The sequence below is a fragment of the Ursus maritimus genome, unplaced genomic scaffold (assembly GCF_017311325.1).
Source record: "Ursus maritimus isolate PB19 unplaced genomic scaffold, ASM1731132v1 scaffold_24, whole genome shotgun sequence".
In the NCBI taxonomy this organism is placed as follows: Eukaryota; Metazoa; Chordata; class Mammalia; order Carnivora; family Ursidae; genus Ursus; species Ursus maritimus.
The window spans coordinates 18,213,135-18,231,541 of record NW_024424897.1 but is presented as its reverse complement, the minus strand read 5'-3'; the positions used below and the strand labels follow the sequence as shown (position 1 = coordinate 18,231,541).

Sequence of the window (18,407 nt, the reverse complement as noted above, 5' to 3'; positions counted from 1 at the left end):
TTTTCCCAATGCCACTGTTTAGTGATTGGGGCTAGGCTCAGAAGTGGCAATAACTAATGACCTCAGAATTACTGAAACAGACACCAAAATTAGGGGTTTAGGGACCCTAAAAGGCACACACCATTAAAAATACAGATCCGGAAGTCAATTATCTAGCACATACTGAGCACATTATAGCTACTATACTGTAAATTCCGAGAAATACAGACTAGCATGAGAGTGTTTCTCTATTTTTTTTTTAAATGATATTTAGGTTTCTGATTAAGACCTAAAGATGGGGGCACCTGGCTGGCTCAGTCAGTGAGTGTGCAATTCTTGATCTCGGGTTGAGTTTGAGCCCCAAAATGGGTCTGTACGGATTACTTAAAAATAAAGTCTTAAAAAAAAAAAAAGGGAAGAGAAAAGACCTACAGATGAATTATCTCCAAATCAGTTAAAACATCTAAATATACACAATAGAGGTGGTATTTTTTTCTTTTTTTTAAAGATTTTATTTATTTATTTGACAGAGAGAGAGACAGCTAGAGAGAGAGGGAACAGAAGCAGGGGGAGTGGGAGAGGAAGCAGCAGGCTCCCAGAGGAGGAGCCTAATGCAGGGCTTGATCCCAGAATGCCGGGATCACGCCCTGAACCGAAGGCAGACGCTTAACCACTGAGCCACCCAGGCGCCCCACACAATAGAGGTGTTAATAGCAATCAGCATTTACATAGCATTATAGTTTCTATAAAGTGATTTCATCATTTATATTCATTTACTTCACCCCATAACTGTGAATAAATGAGCAAAAATTGTAATCCCCACTTATTGGACTGAAAAAATAACTCAGGGATGGTAACTTGTCCCTTTACTTAAAGTGGCAGAGCCAAGGGGCGCCTGGGTGGCACAGCGGTTAAGCGTCTGCCTTCGGCTCAGGGCGTGATCCCGGCGTTGTGGGATCGAGCCCCACATCAGGCTCCTCTGCTATGAGCCTGCTTCTTCCTCTCCCACTCCCCCTGCTTGTGTTCCCTCTCTCGCTGGCTGTCTCTATCTCTGTTGAATAAATAAATAAAAAAAAAAATCTAAAAAAAATAAAAAATAAAAAAAAAAATAAAGTGGCAGAGCCAAACTCAAACCTGTATCTTATATTTCTAAATGCTGCTCACACTGTCTTCACATCCTACACCAAGTACTTTTACACAAAACTAGACAAGATTCCCAACGCTCAAGGAACTTGGAATGATTTGTCAATTAAATATTCAGATTGATCACATACTTAATTCTAGCATGGAAAGAGTACATAGAAGTATAAAACTCAAGAAACCTTCAAAGATCCACACAGTAGTTTAAAAGAGCAAGACTCGGGGAACAGGAACAATTTCTTAACTACTCTGTCCCTGGCTTATGCTATTTACAGCCAGTATAGCTAGGATGCATTATTAGCTCAGTAAGTATGTGTTGGTTGTCTGGTATTGATTGAACATTCTAGACAGGGTGAGTGAGGTATGAAACAATATCAGACCCCATCCATTTTTCCCAGGGACTGAATTTTTGCTTATGATTAAAAAAAGAAAATCAGCCAAATCTTCAGAAAGCATCTAGATAATGTAACAAAGGAAGTTAGGTACCCCACTTCTGGGCTACACCTACTGACTAAACATTTCACAGCAAAATAAAGATTTTGAGGGGCGCCTCGGTGGCACAGCGGTTAAGCGTCTGCCTTCGGCTCAGGGTGTGATCCCGGCGTTGTGGGATCGAGCCCCACATCAGGCTCCTCCGCTATGAGCCTGCTTCTTCCTCTCCTGCTCCCCCTGCTTATGTTCCCTCTCTCGCTGGCTGTCTCTATCTCTGTCAAATAAATAAATAAAATCTTTAAAAAATAAATAAATAAATAAATAAATAAATAAATAAATAAAATAAAGATTTTGAGCTACATTCCATTCCATTTTAAAGCTGCCAGAAGGTTATACAACAATTTCAAGAAACAAATCCAGTCCAACTGCCACAAAATACAACTATCATTCATTGCTGCTTTATTCCAGATTAAATACATCCTCTGTCTCTACAATAAGCAATTGTCCATAATACTTCTCATCAACAGGCCTTTCTCTGTGTTGTTCTCTTCAGACACCTTGTCAACCTATATTTTCAACAAGTCTTTTTCTATCCTACCATAGGTAATCTCATTCTAGAGTCAGTGTACCCTATTCCCCAATCTATCCAGTGACAAGGTATTTGCACTGTAGCCTCCAAGGACTGACACTCTGTAAAAACCTTGGATGAATAATAAATAATTTTTATTTTTAAAAAGATTTTATTTATTTGAGAGAGAAAGAGAGAAGGAGTAGGGTGAAAAGGCAGGGGAAGAGGGGGATGCAGACTCCCTGCTGTGCAGGGAACCAGAGTAGGGCTCCATCCCAGGACCCTGAGATCATGAATTGAGCCGAAGGCAGACACTTAACCCGACTGAGCCACCCAGGCGCCCCTGGTTGAAATAATTTTTAAATGTTAACAAAATATCCTGAAGAGATCAGGTTTAAATTTTAGTGGATGGTTATATTAAAGATGTTAGTGCCCTAAAATCAAATAAAAAGGAGAATGGATAGAATTTACAAAGCTTTGAGCCCAGAAATTACATGCAGACACTAGTCTATGCAATACTAAAAAGGCATTATCATTTTCACTAAATTGACAGGGCTTTCTTCAGCGGTTATCTGTAGCAAAGGTTTGGTACAATGAAAAAAAAAATCTGTCATGAATTACCTCATGCCATAAATGTGGCTACATTCTAGGTCATGTGGGTATTATAAAAACAACTATGCAAGAGAAGTATGCACACTGTTGAATCTGACACTAAAAAAATAAAGATCCATTTACAAGACAATTAAACTTGGCCTTTAATGTTGGCAATAGAATAAGATTCCGTTCTTCTCAAGGGTAAATATACTATACCAGCCATTCAAAACATATGGGCTTTGCACAATAATTGTGAATTTAGTGAACACTACTGAACTGTACACTTTAAAATGGTTAAGATGAAGGGTGCCTGGGTGTCTCATTTGGTTAAGCGGCTGCCTTCAGCTCAGGTCATGATCTCACCGTCCTGGGATCAGGCCTGCATCGGGATCCCTGCCTTCTCCCTCCCCCTGCTCTTGTGCTCTTGCTCACTCACGTGCTCTCTCTCTCCCCCTCTCAAATAAATAAATAAAATCTTTAAAAAAATAATAATAATAAAATGGTTAAGATGGAAAAAAAAAGGTTAAGATGGTAATTTTATGTTATGTGTTTTTTACAATTGAAAAAAAGAGATGGGCTTCAAATTCCCCTTGTAATTCGGATGAATAATGGTCTTATGATTTATTGAATGCTTACTCCATGCCTGCAACCATGGATACGGAGTTAAAATATGAGGAAGACCTCCTCTTTTCAAGGAGTTCAAAGTTCAAAACACAACCAAAATTCTAAAGTATTCTTTTTTTTCTTTAAGATTTTATTTATTTATTTGATAGAGCCAGAGAGCACAAGCAGGGGGAATGGCAGAGGGAGAAGGAGAAGCAGACTCCCCAATGAGTTGGGAGCCTGATCCCAGGATCCTGGGATCACGACTTGAGAGGAAGGCAGACACCCAACCGACTGAGCCACCCAGGAATTCCTAGAGTATTCTTAAAGTAAAAATTAAAATTTTTTATCACTGAAAAACAAGTGAGTATTCAATTACCTCTACTTTCTTAAAATCACTCTCTCTCACTCTCTTTTCCTCTGCTAGGTGTACTTTAAAGTCTCTGATGCTTCAAATGAAAAATGCTGGGATTCAAACAGATTTGCTAGCCCCTATGAAACGCCCCCAAATTCTACTCCCTTGTGTGCCTGAACAAAAAGTAATGATCAACAATGCTCCTGGGAATCTCTGAATAGGAATGTAAAAATCGTAGGGAAAGATCAAATCCAGTCTTCAGATCTTCCTCCGAGCAATCACCTCCATTCAACTCAACCCTACACTTACAACTATGTAAACCACTGGGACAAATTCTATCCTTTCAGTCCTGATTACCCTCTCTTCTGGACTCTTACAAATCCATGGTCTCTGCCACACAAATTGCTCTTAATTATATTCTTTGTATCAACTGCAATGAGTTCTTGTGCCACTGAGAAAACAAGTTTAATGGTAATCAAATCTTTCTATCTCCACCCCAAAATAGATTACATTAGTGCTTAGTAATAAATACTAATTTGAATAGAACTTGTAGAATTGTAATTTAAAAAGCCAAGGTTTTAGGGGCGCCTGGGTGGCTCAGTCAGTTGAGCGTCCGACTTGGTTTCAGCTCAGGTCATGATCTCAGGGTTGTGAGATCGAGCCCCTCATTGGGCTCCATGCTCAGTATGGAGTCTGCTTTTCCCTCTCCCTCTGCTCCTCCCTCCCACCCCTGCTCTCTCTCAAATAAATAAAACCTTAAAAAAAAAAAAAAAGCAAAGGTTTTAAAGACTTGAACATCCTGCTTTATGCCCTGTCCTGTGTACCTTAACACACACACCTGAACTGATTAGACTTCCCATTCAAACTGTGAAAATCTATTTCCAAAATTCAAAGAATAAGTCAATAAAAGTACACCTCTTCCCAAAGATCCCTTTATACAATGAGACACCCCCCCCATGACCAGAAGTAGAAGTGCAGTGATTCCCGTCATTTCTGAGGTAATGTTCACATCTGCAAAGAATGAACAGTAGCTTGTGAATATGAGGGAGCTAAAATGTGAATGGAGTTGGTTTCCAACTAACAAGAACTCAAAAGCAGAAATGTTAGTATTTTGTTTTTATCCAAATGATTACTATAGTTAAAAGAAAAAATAAATGCAATGGAAACTTTAAGCCATATACTTTCCAGAGCCTGCTCTGAACCTGAGAAATGGACCTCTGCTCAGAGAGCCACAGGAAACAAACTTCTGCTTCCATTTTATGTTTCATGTGGGTTAATTCTTCTCTCTACTACTACATGGATTCCAATTGCAGAGAAAAAGATCCAGGGCAATCACCAGCTTCAGGGAGAATTTGGAAAGGCAAAACTTAAATTCCGCTGTTGAATGGCTTTCTTTATAATACTGAAGCCACAATACAATATCACTAAATGACACAAAGGAAGCACACTCTGAGACTGTGTGTTTCTTTTACTCCACCCACCTACCACCCCCACCAAAAAAATTTAAAACCAGTCGAGCCATACATACACAATGTTTTTGACCTGAAAGTATTCATGACACAGCAGCTTACTCTTACAAACTATTAGCTTAATAGGAATTTAAAATACAGTTATAGGAAAAATATAGACTGTTCTAGGGGAGAAAAGGCAGGGGGGAAAAGCCCAAACACTTAAAAAAAAAAAAAAAAGACAATAAATATATTCAGGCATAAGATCAAATAAAAAACATTGTTTTCTTTCTTTCTTTCTTTTCGTACATTTAAAAAACTTACCCTGAAGAGATTTTCCCAATCCCTGGCCCAGCTTCCACCCATGTTTCTGGAGTAAGCGATGTCCAATATTATCCTGACAGACAGAACAGAGAGACAAACCAAAAATATTCCAATAATATATTCTTCCCTTCCTAGTGACATTTAAACAGGTGATGAGCAAGAGATAATTCTACATATATGCATGCAAAAGGATGCTAATAATAGGGTAAATGTGCCCAATAAAAGGGGCATTAATGTAAAAAGAAATGCTGGCCAGTATTTTATATGGGAAGAACATAGAGGTAAGGGTCCTTTCTGATGGTGTGCTGGGCAACTTTTGTACATAACACTTTAAAAAGGAGAAAAAAGGGAAGGGGAAAAGGGGAAGAATACATTTATGAAGTTTAAAACTAACATTAAAAAGCATAAAATCAAGGTACTTATACAATCATATCCACCACCTAGACAGCACCACTTTAAGAATTTTTTTTTTAAAGAAAATCTACACTGTGTTTAGTTATTTTGTTTATGTGTCAGGCTTTCATGATACAAAGTAAGTTGTAAGTGTAAGACTGCCCCACCACTAGAAATGAAAACACAATCAGAGCAAAATCCAGGCTAGACTTGATTGGTTTTTTTAATATATATATAAAAATATAAATATTTAACTAGCATGCAGCCAATATTAAACTGAAAAAACAGTGAGGTTAGTAAAACAAGAAATTAAACTGATTAAACAGAAAAATAAAATGAGCTCAAGCACAGACTGAGTGATGCATTTCAACATGTAATCTAACAAAAATGCTAAAATGTTAGAATGAAACAGGCCTAGCAATAAGTTAACAGTAAAGAACCATTAGTGCATGTAGGGGGAAAAAACCAATATACATAATGTCTCATCTTCCTAGGAGCACGTCAGAAAAGGTATTTCAATGTAAATTGTATGAAAAGACACCAGAAACAACAATTAATGTCAGCTTCTGTGTGAGGGTTCAGGATCTTAGAAACCTCTGCATACCTTTGTCCCATTTGCTTTTTACAAATATTGTGAAGTATGGAGACAAAACTAAAATAACCACTAACTACATCAGATAAAATGCTGCTAAACTCATTGAAAGGGAAACATTTTAAAATAAACACAAAAGTGTTCCATATGCATTAAAATGTAATTTATAGTACTAACCTGGTATCACCATTTGAAAATAATCTATTTCCTGAATCAATCTATAAAGCTAACGCCATAAATGGCTGATTTAAAATCAAACATCTCTGTTAAACTGCTTTTTATCTTCTAGCTCCATATTCCATGATAAAATGCTCTTTAGAATTATAGAAGAAAAAAAGTATTTTACTGTTAATCTTTTCAGACAATAAACTAGAAGAGGAAGATTAAGGCTCCCCAATATTCTGTTTAAGTGGAGGGAGGGTGGACAATTTCCTTCCACAAGTTTATGACATGCAAACTGCAAATGGGAAAATTCGGCTGAGCAACTGATTATTTCAACGATCAGGCAGGGTACTTCTTTAAAAATAAAAAACAAGGCAAATGATAATGGAAAGTTTGTTTCAAAAAAAAAAAAAGAAAATTTGTTTCTAAAACAAGATATTATTGTTTTAAACATATAGATACAAAATCAATATGGTGAACAAAAAGGTCACTAGAAATTAGTTTTTGCCAGAAACTAAAAGAATCTGAACATGCCATGGTTATGTGTAATCTCAAGTGATGACTTCCAGATTACTAGACACCACATAAACTTAAAAAAATAGTTAGTCTTAATATAAGTAATGTCAGCAGAAAATGATGAAGCGGTCTTTATTATACTACTATAAATACAAACTTACCTGTACATAAAATCCTTATTTTATATCATAACTCCTACAAGTGAATAACCATGGAAAGGACAAGGATAGCAGAATGACTCTAAGATTATGTAGTTGACTAAATTATTGTTTAATCTTTTCATAAGCTAATGTTGTAACTATACTGGGCACAGAGATTTAGGGTCTTAAACCATGCTGACAAAAATTGCTGCCCCCTTTTTTTATTTAAAAAAACTCAATCTTTGGCTAAGTGGAGATGAGACATTATGCTGACTGTGTTATATTATGAATGCACTAAAATAAACAGACAGATGAAGCAGTATGCTATTCCAAAAGCAGTGCAAGTGGAGTGAAAGCATTTCCATACGAACCTGGCTTTAAAAACTGGGCTGTCAAAAGAACAGTTAAATGTAACACAAAGTAAGAAACTGTCCAATCACTAATGGTCGTTTTTTTTTTTTGTCTTGTTTTCAATTCACTGCTTGCAATTACTGTATTTACTAAAGAAGAGTGAAAGCATTAAGTAAATTCACGAGTCAAGACCAGCTGAGAGATTCAAGAGCAGCGTGTTGTGACTGACAACAGTGAAAGGAAAAGCAAATGTTAAAAGGAGAGGAAGAAAAAAGAAAACTTTAGGATTATACACATTAGCACCACTTTTACAAAACCACTCAAGATGGCTGTCACCTCAAAAAAAAAAAAAAAGCTATTGATTCAAAATTATAGTGGCATTTCTCAAACTTTAGGTGAAAACTGTTCTTTAATTAAATTTATATTCCTAAGTATGAGTAAGGAACATGATGTCAGGGTCTGTATTAAAATTATTACCATGCCACTCTATGTCCTTATGATTACAACAAAGGCAACAGAAACAATGGACATACCTCTCCCAGAACCTCTTCCCCTTACCAACCTCCTAGATTAAGTGAATGACTAATACAGAAAATGTGGACCTTTCCTATCATTCCAGACTACCTGCTTTTGGAGGAAAAAAGGCAGCTCTGTGACTCTGCAGAAAGGGCTAGTATTCAGTATGGTCCCTTTTCCTACCAAAAAAAGAAAAAAAGTTTTATAAACACTCGTCAAAAATCCAATAGGCTTAGAGATGATGGACAACACAAGGAAGACACACCAAAATACCTCATAACAAAGTAGAACAAAGCAGACTTGCCTATCTCTGAAATGATCAAAATGTTCATTGAACATTCACTGTGAAAGAACAAGGGACCCCCTCATATGCCTGTGAAAATAGTAATCTCCTCTCTCTGTCTGGAGTTGTGATTTTGCTAATTATTCCCATGGATGTTATTTAAAACAATAAACTGGAGTAAGTAATTTAAAGCCCAAATAGGTAATCTAGACATAACAAGGGCAATGAGCACTAAAATTACTTCTAAAGTAGTAACATTTTACTATTTCAGTCACCATAGTAGTGACTAAAAAATCTTTCAGTTTTTTATTTTAAAATAAAATATATAATTTGAGGTTTATTTATAATGTCATAGAACCAAAAATAAGTAATAGAAATTTTTTTCTTTTTTAACACTGTCTGGTTTATAATTAACAACAGGCATGACAATGACAGGCTGTTTATAAATTAAATGCACATGGAAGAACTGCAGGAAAATACCTACCTACCTACCTACTTACCTACCTATTTAAGTAAACTCTGCCCCCAATGTAGGGCTCAAGCTTATGACCCCAATATCAAGAGCTGCACGTTCTAACAACTGAGCCAGCCAGACGCCCCAAGGCAAATAGTAATTTTAAATTAACTGATAAAGCAACTGAGCTTTGCCCAAGCAGGCAAAAAAAACTGGTTTTCCACTTATCATAGAGTTCCCACAAGCTATTTGTTCTCTCTCTACTCAACACCAAAACGGTAGCAGTGGGGCATTTTCTTTGGTTAGAGATAAATTCCTTAATTCTGGTCAAACCATGAAACTGAACTGAAAACCCAAACTTTTTTACACCTATTACTTCAGTTGGCCTTTTTTTGTTTCCATTTCTAAATATATAACTAAAATGCTGTATTTTTAACCTTTGTTCCCTTCTATTATATGTGTAAGAAAGGAGAATATAATTTTTAAATGGGAAGATCTCTGAAGGCAAGATGTATTATTAACTATCAACATGCTGAAACACAACACCAGAAAAAACAAAACAAAAACCTCATTATTGTTTCAGTCATTCCTCAACACTTGTATTTATTAACTACCAAGTAGAAAATTTTCCCAAGAAATTGTCTCTGCTCCATAAAGCTATATTCCATCATAGTAACAAGGACCATTTTGGCAACAGCACCACCAATCTGTAAAATGGGACCTTGCCAAAACACAGATAAAAATTTACTTTATCTTAAGAGGCTGATTCCAGTTTTTATAGCAGGAAATAAAATATCATGTCTCAAGAGAAAACTATACTACAATTATGTCAGTGACTGGATGAATATTAACTCCACACTGAATTTTCTTTTAGTTGACAGCCACATTCAATTTACACCATTTAGCCCATTTTCAACAGTGACAAAAATGGTAAGTCTCTTGAGTGGATTGTAAGCTTTGCTGATTGTGTATTAAAAGACTCTATAAGCAAAAACCAAATGCTACTAGGTGAACCCATGCAAACAACAAGTTATAAAAATTCCCGAAACAAAAATTCTATAGCTCACTACAGATGACACAATGAAGACTAGAGAGAAAAGCCATATAGTAATGCTACACCATTCAGCTCCAAGAAGCACATTATTTATAGTGCAGTCCACATATGGTCACTGCTAAATGTCAAATCAGCAGTCTTATAGTTACAGTTTGGAACTAGTGGAGTCCACAGATCTAAACAGATATGCAACATGACAAAACTCAATTATACATATACTTCTAAATCTCTACATGAGCAAAGTAAACATCAGCAACTGGAGTTTGAAAACTTACATTAATTTTTTAAAACTGCTCCATCAACCTAAGAACTATAAAGACGGGATTTTTATCAGGTAAAACAAAGACAAACTAATGGCTGATGGCAGTTCTACTTCCAACTGCAACTGTGACAACATATTTTACTATGACGCAGGTATTTTGCCTCTGTATAGCTTATAATCATGCCCTCATCTTATTTCTCATAATCTATGACAAAGGTCATAAAAAACCATATATCCTAAATCACACCAACCAGTTCTTGGAACTATGGTGGAATTCTAGACTGAGCTATGGCTTTAGATTAAGTTTTGTTTTCTAAGTATTTTATCCTTATTAAGAATGTAGAGAATATAACTGTAATGGCTGGGACTTAATAATTTTTAAGCAATAACTTAAAATTCAAGTCCTAAAAAGTTTTGTAATAAAGGTAAAACATTAATACTTTCTATCTTCCCTGTAATTCAGATAATCAAGTTGTCTGGTAATTCTTTCATAATTTTCTTAGAACAAAGTTTTATTCCTAACCAAAAATTTCATTGAAAGATATCTGGTTGGTTGAAATAAAGCAGGGGAAATAAAACTTCAACAAAGATTATAAAATACTTCACAAATGCTGGATTTTGAGGTGTTTTCCACACTTCCTGATTGAAAGGGAAATACCTGTATCATCAAACTAACAAATCTAGGCTTCAGAAGTTTACTAAAAGCATAATGCATTAAGTCTTTGTATTTCATTCCCCATCTTGCCAGTTTGCAACAAATTTACCCTATTACCAAAGGAAAAGACCTTAATCCTATACTCACAATAACCCTTCACACAGGCATATTTCTTGGCACAAACCTGTGCAGAGACTTCCACGGTTACCAGCTGCTGCAGATTACCTTTGTTTTAAAAAAAAAAAAATGACTAGACCTTTAGCTCCTGCAATGATCTGTAGACTCCCAAAGCTGCATATTTCCAGCCACTTTTGAGTTGCATGCTGTAGCAAAACAGTCAGCACCTCTCAATAGATATTGCTGCAGAGAAAGATTTTAATTCAGCAGAGACTCTTCTATGTGTAAGAAGCAATGCCATTTCCCCCTAAGAACAAGAGAGTTCAATATAGCCAGCCAGCCATATAACTAAAATCTACTTATTTGGTGGGCATTCCTTAGGTGATAGGGCACTTCCTTTTGAAGGGGGTGGGAGGGGGAGAGGGGAATTGATACCACACTATCAACTTCCATGTCAATTGTTTTAGCAAAAATTTCTTCAAAACCTTTCTTTAAAAACTTTCAATTTGTCCCCAAGTGATTTGGTAAGAGAAATAAAATCCCTCCTGTTGTGTGTCCCCATTTCTATCTAACACAATGTAGACTCTGAAGCTCCTCCTCCTCCCACCTAAACTACCACATCAGTAATATTTATCTGTTTCAGGAGTAAATTTTCATTAGAAGTATAATTTGTTAATATACATCTCTGAACATACACTTATTTATTAAAAAAAATTAAATTTCCAGTCTGAGTACTATACCATTCATTATTTTAAGTGGAGAAGATAATACTACTCAATAAATAGAGCATATATCAGTTCCACTCCTACTCTTTGAGATTATCCAACAATGATTACTCAGTCAGACTGTCTTCTGATAGCATTCTTCCTATGACAAGTGCTGGAAAAAATCCTGGACAGTGTGAGAAGAAAAACAGCATTAGCCTCACACGCCAAAGGAAAGAATTTTCCAAAAACTTTAAAATGTAGCCCTAAAATGCTTTAGAAATGTTAAATTTTAGAGTTTTTAAAAAATCTTTATTGAGTATAGTAATAATGCAAATTATTTAGTCTAATTAAATTTCCTACTACTGTTGAGTCAGAGTACCCACGGAATTATAGCTTATTTATTAGTCATGTACCTTGTAGATATGGTACTTGGGTCTCGCTTCTGATAGCTATCTGTTCTTAAACTATGACCCAAAGAAACATTTAAATAAAATGGAAAAATTAAATTATTTTTCAAGTACAAAATACTAATCTAGCTAGCTTACAGACTTCATTATAAAATTCTGCCTTGTAATAATTCCCAAGATGATAAAGAACAAGGCACAAACTTCAGTGATTTTTAACTTAGCAATGTGGACTTGGCATTTTATCCTCAAATCAAACACAAGACTGGGCTTTCAGCACAATATCAGATATGAATTCTCCCTCTGCAGCATTATCACATGCGTCATCAATTACTGCCATGCCTAAGTCTAGCATCATGCCAGCACATTAAGACAGAAGGTACTATATGCAGTGTTCACTGGACCAGAAGAACAGAAATAAGAAGGGGAGGTGGGGGAGAAAGAAACCCTAGAGAAGAAATTAAAAAAAGGCAGACCGTGCAATACAAACCAGATCATGGCTGCTTAGCTAATATGGGCCAACTGCTGTGGAAGAAAAATGTCGAACACCCCAAGTTGTGTAAATTTCCGTAAACATCTAAACACACACACAAACACACACACAACACCAACCTAATTAGGAACATAAATATATGTTGATCCTTTACTATGTTACATTTTTGAAAATAAAAGCTAAAGTTAAAATATCTGTGCTCTCTAAACTGCCTTATTTACCTGAGGGAGGATAAGCTAGTGTTTCTTAAAAGGAAAAGGGAGAGGTCTTGACTGCTATAAAGATTAAGATTTCCTCTTTGATCATTTTTGCTCAAGTTTACCAGTAACTCACTGAAATCCTTATTAAAATATGTACACTTAAGCACAAATATATTAAATACTGACAATACTGACAAGTTTAGACATTTTAACAATGAACTGTGTAATTTAAAAATAAAGGGCTTTTCAAAATGAAAATAATGTTCAAAAATTAAGATTTTTTAAAAAAATTAAGTCAAGAAAATAAATCTCCTTGTTCTATTACTTTATATCAACATCCAAAACTAAGCCATGTAAAGAGATAGAAAGAATCAGCTTTTCACAAAAACCAGACTTCTACTTAAGCTACCAATTTGTCATTTTTCTCAAGTGTCTGGTAAATATCTTAGTCCTTAACTATTCCTAATGGAACATTTCACACGTGATTGTGTTGCCCAAGAAAGGTGAAGCTTTTAAAGGATCAAAATACATTTTACTCCTTTATTCAATTTACAAAAACACTAAACTTTAACTTGCTATCCTTAACAGAATATCAGTATGGGCCAAAATGATATTTTTCCATCAAATTCTAAATTGTTTCTAGATTTTTCAGACTGATTTCCCAAAATATTAAATATTAGATAACATCCCAAACTCTATTTGATTATTGTGGGGCATGCAAGAAAACAGTTCTAAACTGTACTGTAAATTATTCTTAAGTTTCAATTCATTCACATCAAGTGTCACACGAACACTACCTATGACCCAAAATTAAGCACTGATCATCTTACCGATTCTATAGGCTTGTCAAGTGATGCTTGTTCAATTTCCAAATGTCCTTCTTCATACTGATCAAAGTGATTACCCTGAAAAAACAAGACTACAGTTATTTTTCAAAAGTGATAAATGCCAAAATTACTAATAATCCAATCAAAATAGGGGTTATTTTTGACTTTTCATTCTTTTTCAGTAGACAGTCAAAACTGTGCCACAAATTCAGACTTTTCTAAATCTATAAAAATAATTTATTAGAGAAGTCTAGGCCTAGTAATATGAATTCTTCCTATACGGCAAACACCGAAATTGCTAACTAAAATACTATCAAAAGCACCTGGGATTATCAACTTCTTCTCACACTGACTATATTACGAAGACTGCAGGATCTTAAAAACAAAGATCCATGTTTAACTTTTCATAAACAATCCTGTACTAAATAAAATAAATAATAGAAGAATGAAAATAAAACCTATACTATAATACTGTCCAATGTTGATGACATTGCTTTTAACTAAAACTGCTAAAACACTCAACTTTAAGTGCTAACTCCCAAGTTTCAAGGAATTAGAAAACACAATCTCTTGACACATTATTCCAAATACAGCTATTCCTCAAAAGATCTGCCAAGAGAGAGAAACATGTCTGTATAATACCATATTTGACCATAATCAAGCAAGCAGTCACTACAACTAGAGTAAGTCAAAAACAGTTCAACAGAGGAAAAGTGCAGACAACTAGGAAGTTTTCTCTAATCATGGTTTTCTCTCATCCCCCTGCTCCATCACAAAAGAAGATCTCATAATTGGGCTTTAAATTAGAATACCAATTTTCTGGTTCCCTTTTTTTTACAAAAGAGGGCATGATAATTTACAAGCCCTCAACCGACCTAAATCAAAAGACTAAAGAGCCTACATTAATTCAGTGTGTGGAGTGGTAGGACAACTTGAATGTTAACCCAACAAAAAGTTACTTTACTTTTTCAAGGTAAAATTTTAGTTGAATAAATGAAACTTAATGATAGAGTTCTAAAACATACAATCTGCCCCACTACCATAAACACTAGGTTACTTGCTTCCCTCATCAGACTGTGAAGTCCTTAAGAACAAAACTAAATCTTATTTATCTCTTATAACCCTAAAAATACGGTGGCAAAACATTAGAGAACAATTAGGTGCTAAAATTGTGTGGTAGTGATAAAAAAAAATTCTGGAATTAGAAAGTAGTGGTGACAACGGTCGTACAACATTGTTAATGTACTTAATGCCACTGAACTGTATACCTTAAAATACTTAAAATGATACTTTTATATTGTATTTTACCACACTAAAAATGATAAAAATAAAAATAAAACTGTGCAGTAGTCTTTCCAAAAGAAGAAACAAGTAACAGAAATGGGTTTTCCGAAGAAAAAAATGCAAATCCTAAAAACTGAAGAGCAGGCATTCCAAGAATGAGGAAAAGCAATCATCAACAAATGCTAAAAATGAAAAAAATAGCTGTAAATCTTGAAAGTTTCTTAATCGCCAATATTTTGTCCAACGATCTCTTTAAAATTAACACATGCCTCTTCTTTTAACTTCTAAAGCAACATTTAAAAGATTAGAAACAGTTACTTACAAGGTGTTGACTGCAAAGCGCTTCAAAATTCCCAAATAATAAATATCCAAATGCTTAGATTAACTCAAAAACCTCACATTATAGAACAATGTCCCACTAAATCTAATAATTCTTTCACTCCACAGCTCTATATAATTTAAAGATAAAATCTCGTCCTACCAACAATTGGACACAATTTTGAAAGTAAATCTTTCGAGTAACTTAGGACAACCATGTTTTAGATCAAAAGAGAACTGCCCCCCAATTTATCACTATCAAAGATGATATACTAAAAGCACAAACACTTGCAGATATTATGAGAAAACTACCAAGTAACTCTACAAGAAAGAATATGGACATCTAGGAAAAGCCATTCTAGTTCATCCTTACTACACAAGAAATCACTCAAATTTTCCCAAATAAATAATGAATCATTAGCAAAATCCTTTCATCTGTAGACTTAAAATCATTTTAAAGATTTTACTTATTTTTTAATTAACCTCTATACCCAACGTGGGGCTCAAACTTACAACCCCGAGATCAAGAGTTGCGTGCTCTACAAAATGAGCCAGCCAGGTGCCCCAGACTTAGTCATTTTAGAAAATCCTTCTGTAGATTTGGAACGACAGGTTCCAAATGAGATGCTTAACAAATTTCTAAACACAGCCAGCTAAGTTTTCACATCTGTTCTGGATCTATCAGACACAATACAAAACAGGATTAATAATAATACAGTTTGAGTCTAGAAAAAGACCCATCCATTTATTATTAACTGATCTTCAACAAAGGTGCAAAGCAATTCCATAGGGAAATAATAGCAATTTAAATAAATGGTGCTAGAACTCAGTATCCATATGCAAAAAAAAAAAAAAAAAAAAAAGGATGAGCCTCAACCTATACCACACACCATAGTAAAAATAAATAAATAAATAACCCAAAACATATCACAAACCTAAATGTAAAACCTAAAATTATAAAGTTTCTAGAAAAAAATATACAGGAGAAAATCTCTGTGATCTTGGGTTAGATAAAGGTTTCTTAAACTACACCACCAAAAGCACAATCTGTAAAAGAAAAAAATTGAAAAACTGGACTGGGAGAAAGTGTTCACAACTCTCATACCTGATAAAGGACTTGTATATCCAAAATACACAAAGAACTTTCAAAACAGAGTAATAAGAAAACCCAATTTTTAAAGCAGGCAAAAGATTTAAACACACTTCACCAAAGATGACATACAGATGGTAAATACTCGAACATCATTAATCATCAGGGAAATACAAACTAAAGCCACAAGGTGATACCACTATGCATCTATTAAAATTAGGCTTAAAAAAAAAAAAAAAAACAACTAACAATATTAAGTATTGCTGAAATTGCATGGAAACCCTCACAGATGACTGGTGGGAATATTAAATGGTACAGCCATTTTAGAAAACAGTTTGGCAGTTTCTTATAAAATTAAACACACATTAAAAAAAATTAAACACACACTGGAGCACCTGGGTGCCTCAGCCAGTTAAGCAACCAACTCTTGGTTTAGACTCTTTGTTTCTGCTCAGGTCAGGATCTTAGGGTCACGGGATCAAGCCCCACATGGGCTCCATGCTTAGCAAGGAGCCTGCTTTTCCCTCTCCCTCCCTCTCTGTTCCTCCCCCTTGCTCTTTCTCTCAAATAAGTAAAAATCTTTAAACATAAATAAATAAATAAAACACACACTTAACAAGCCATCAATACTGTCCCCAGGTATTTACCCAAATAAAAGGAAAAACTTATGTTCACACAAAATCCTGTCTTGCAAAAAAAAAAAAAAAAAATCCTGTCTTGCAAAATGTCTAGAAACTAACCAAATGTCCCTCAATTGGGAAACAGATTAAAATACCATGGTACACCCACACAACGACCACTGAACTCATCAATAAAAAGAAACAAACTACTCATATAAACAATAACACAGATGAATCTCAAATGCATTATGCTAAGTGAAAGAAGCCATACTCAAAAAATTATTGTATAATTTCCATTTACATGGCATTCTGTAAAAGGCAAAACCAGAGAAAACTGATCAGTGGTTTCCAGGAGCTATATATTGATTGTGTTGGTGGTTACATGATATTTTGTTAAAACACAAGGAACTGTACTAATATGAACTGTACTAATATGTACATTAATATGAGTGAATTTCACTATATCTTAATTATACTTTCATTTTTTTAAATGAAAAAGAACAGGTAAAGCCAATATTTCTACATCTCTCCCCTTAAAATATTTAAGCATTAAAAACGTTTAAAATCTGTTGTGTAAAGACATTTTGGTGGTGGTTACATGAATATATACATGTGTTAAAATTCATAGAACTACACATCAAAATAAGTCAGGGGCACCTGGGTGGCTTCAGTTGGTTGAGCATCGGACTCTTGATTTTGCCTCGGGTGATGATCTCAGGGTGGTGGGACCAAGCCCTGCATCAGGCCCTAAGCTCAGTGCACAGTCTGCTTTTCCCTCTCCCTCTGCTCCTCCCCCTTGCTCACGCTATCTCTAAAATGAATAAATAAAATATTTTTTTTAAAAGTATTACCGTACAATTTATTAAATTAAAATAAACTGGGTGGCTCAGTCAGTGAAGTGTCTGCCTTTGGCTCATGTCATGATCCAGGGGTTCCAGGGGTGGAGCCATCTGCTTCTCCCTCTGCTCCTCCCCCGACTTGTGCTCTCTCTCACTCACTCTCAAATAAGTAAAAAAATCTTTAAAAATAAATAAAACTAAAAAACATGCATAGACAGCTCTAGAATACGTTGATACTAGAGATTAACTCTAAGAGAACTGAGTGCCTAAGAGACAAGAGATACAAAGGAGGCCCTGTTTTTAACTACGTTTTTTTTCCTTTTGAATTTTATACTTAATACCCTAAGATTCAAATACTCTAATGGAAATCACAACCCTTCTGTTTATCTTTGAATGCTTAATCAGCACCATTCAAAATAAATTTCTCATGAAATTATTTTAAAATTTTAAAGTGGTGTTGATTCAAAAATATATAATTTTCATTTTTAAATGTTGAAATATAAAAACAAAATAAAATCATGATTTGTTTGGACATCTGAAACTTTTTTTATTTTTTATTTTTAAAGATTTTATTTATTTATTTGACAGAGATAGAGACAGCCAGCGAGAGAGGGAACACAAGCAGGGGGAGTGGGAGAGGAAGAAGCAGGCTCATAGCAGAGGAGCCTGATGTGGGGCTCGATCCCA

General features: G+C 35.0%; 1 protein-coding gene across 3 annotated transcripts in view; it reads right to left on the bottom strand.

Moving 5' to 3' along the window:
* GPATCH8 (G-patch domain containing 8) overlaps positions 1–18,407 on the bottom strand; it is a 107,683-nt gene that overhangs the window by 66,885 nt on the left and 22,391 nt on the right. Inside the window, exons 2-3 of one of the 3 annotated variants that reach the window (XM_040640511.1) lie at positions 13,573–13,647; positions 5,444–5,516 (exon numbers count right to left, since the gene is read on the bottom strand). In XM_040640511.1, coding sequence (XP_040496445.1) covers positions 5,444–5,516; positions 13,573–13,647 — 148 coding nt within the window. Of the gene's footprint in view, positions 1–5,443; positions 5,517–13,572; positions 13,648–18,407 lie in introns of those variants that run through there. The other 2 variants (XM_040640513.1, XM_040640512.1) reach the window with 2 other exon arrangements.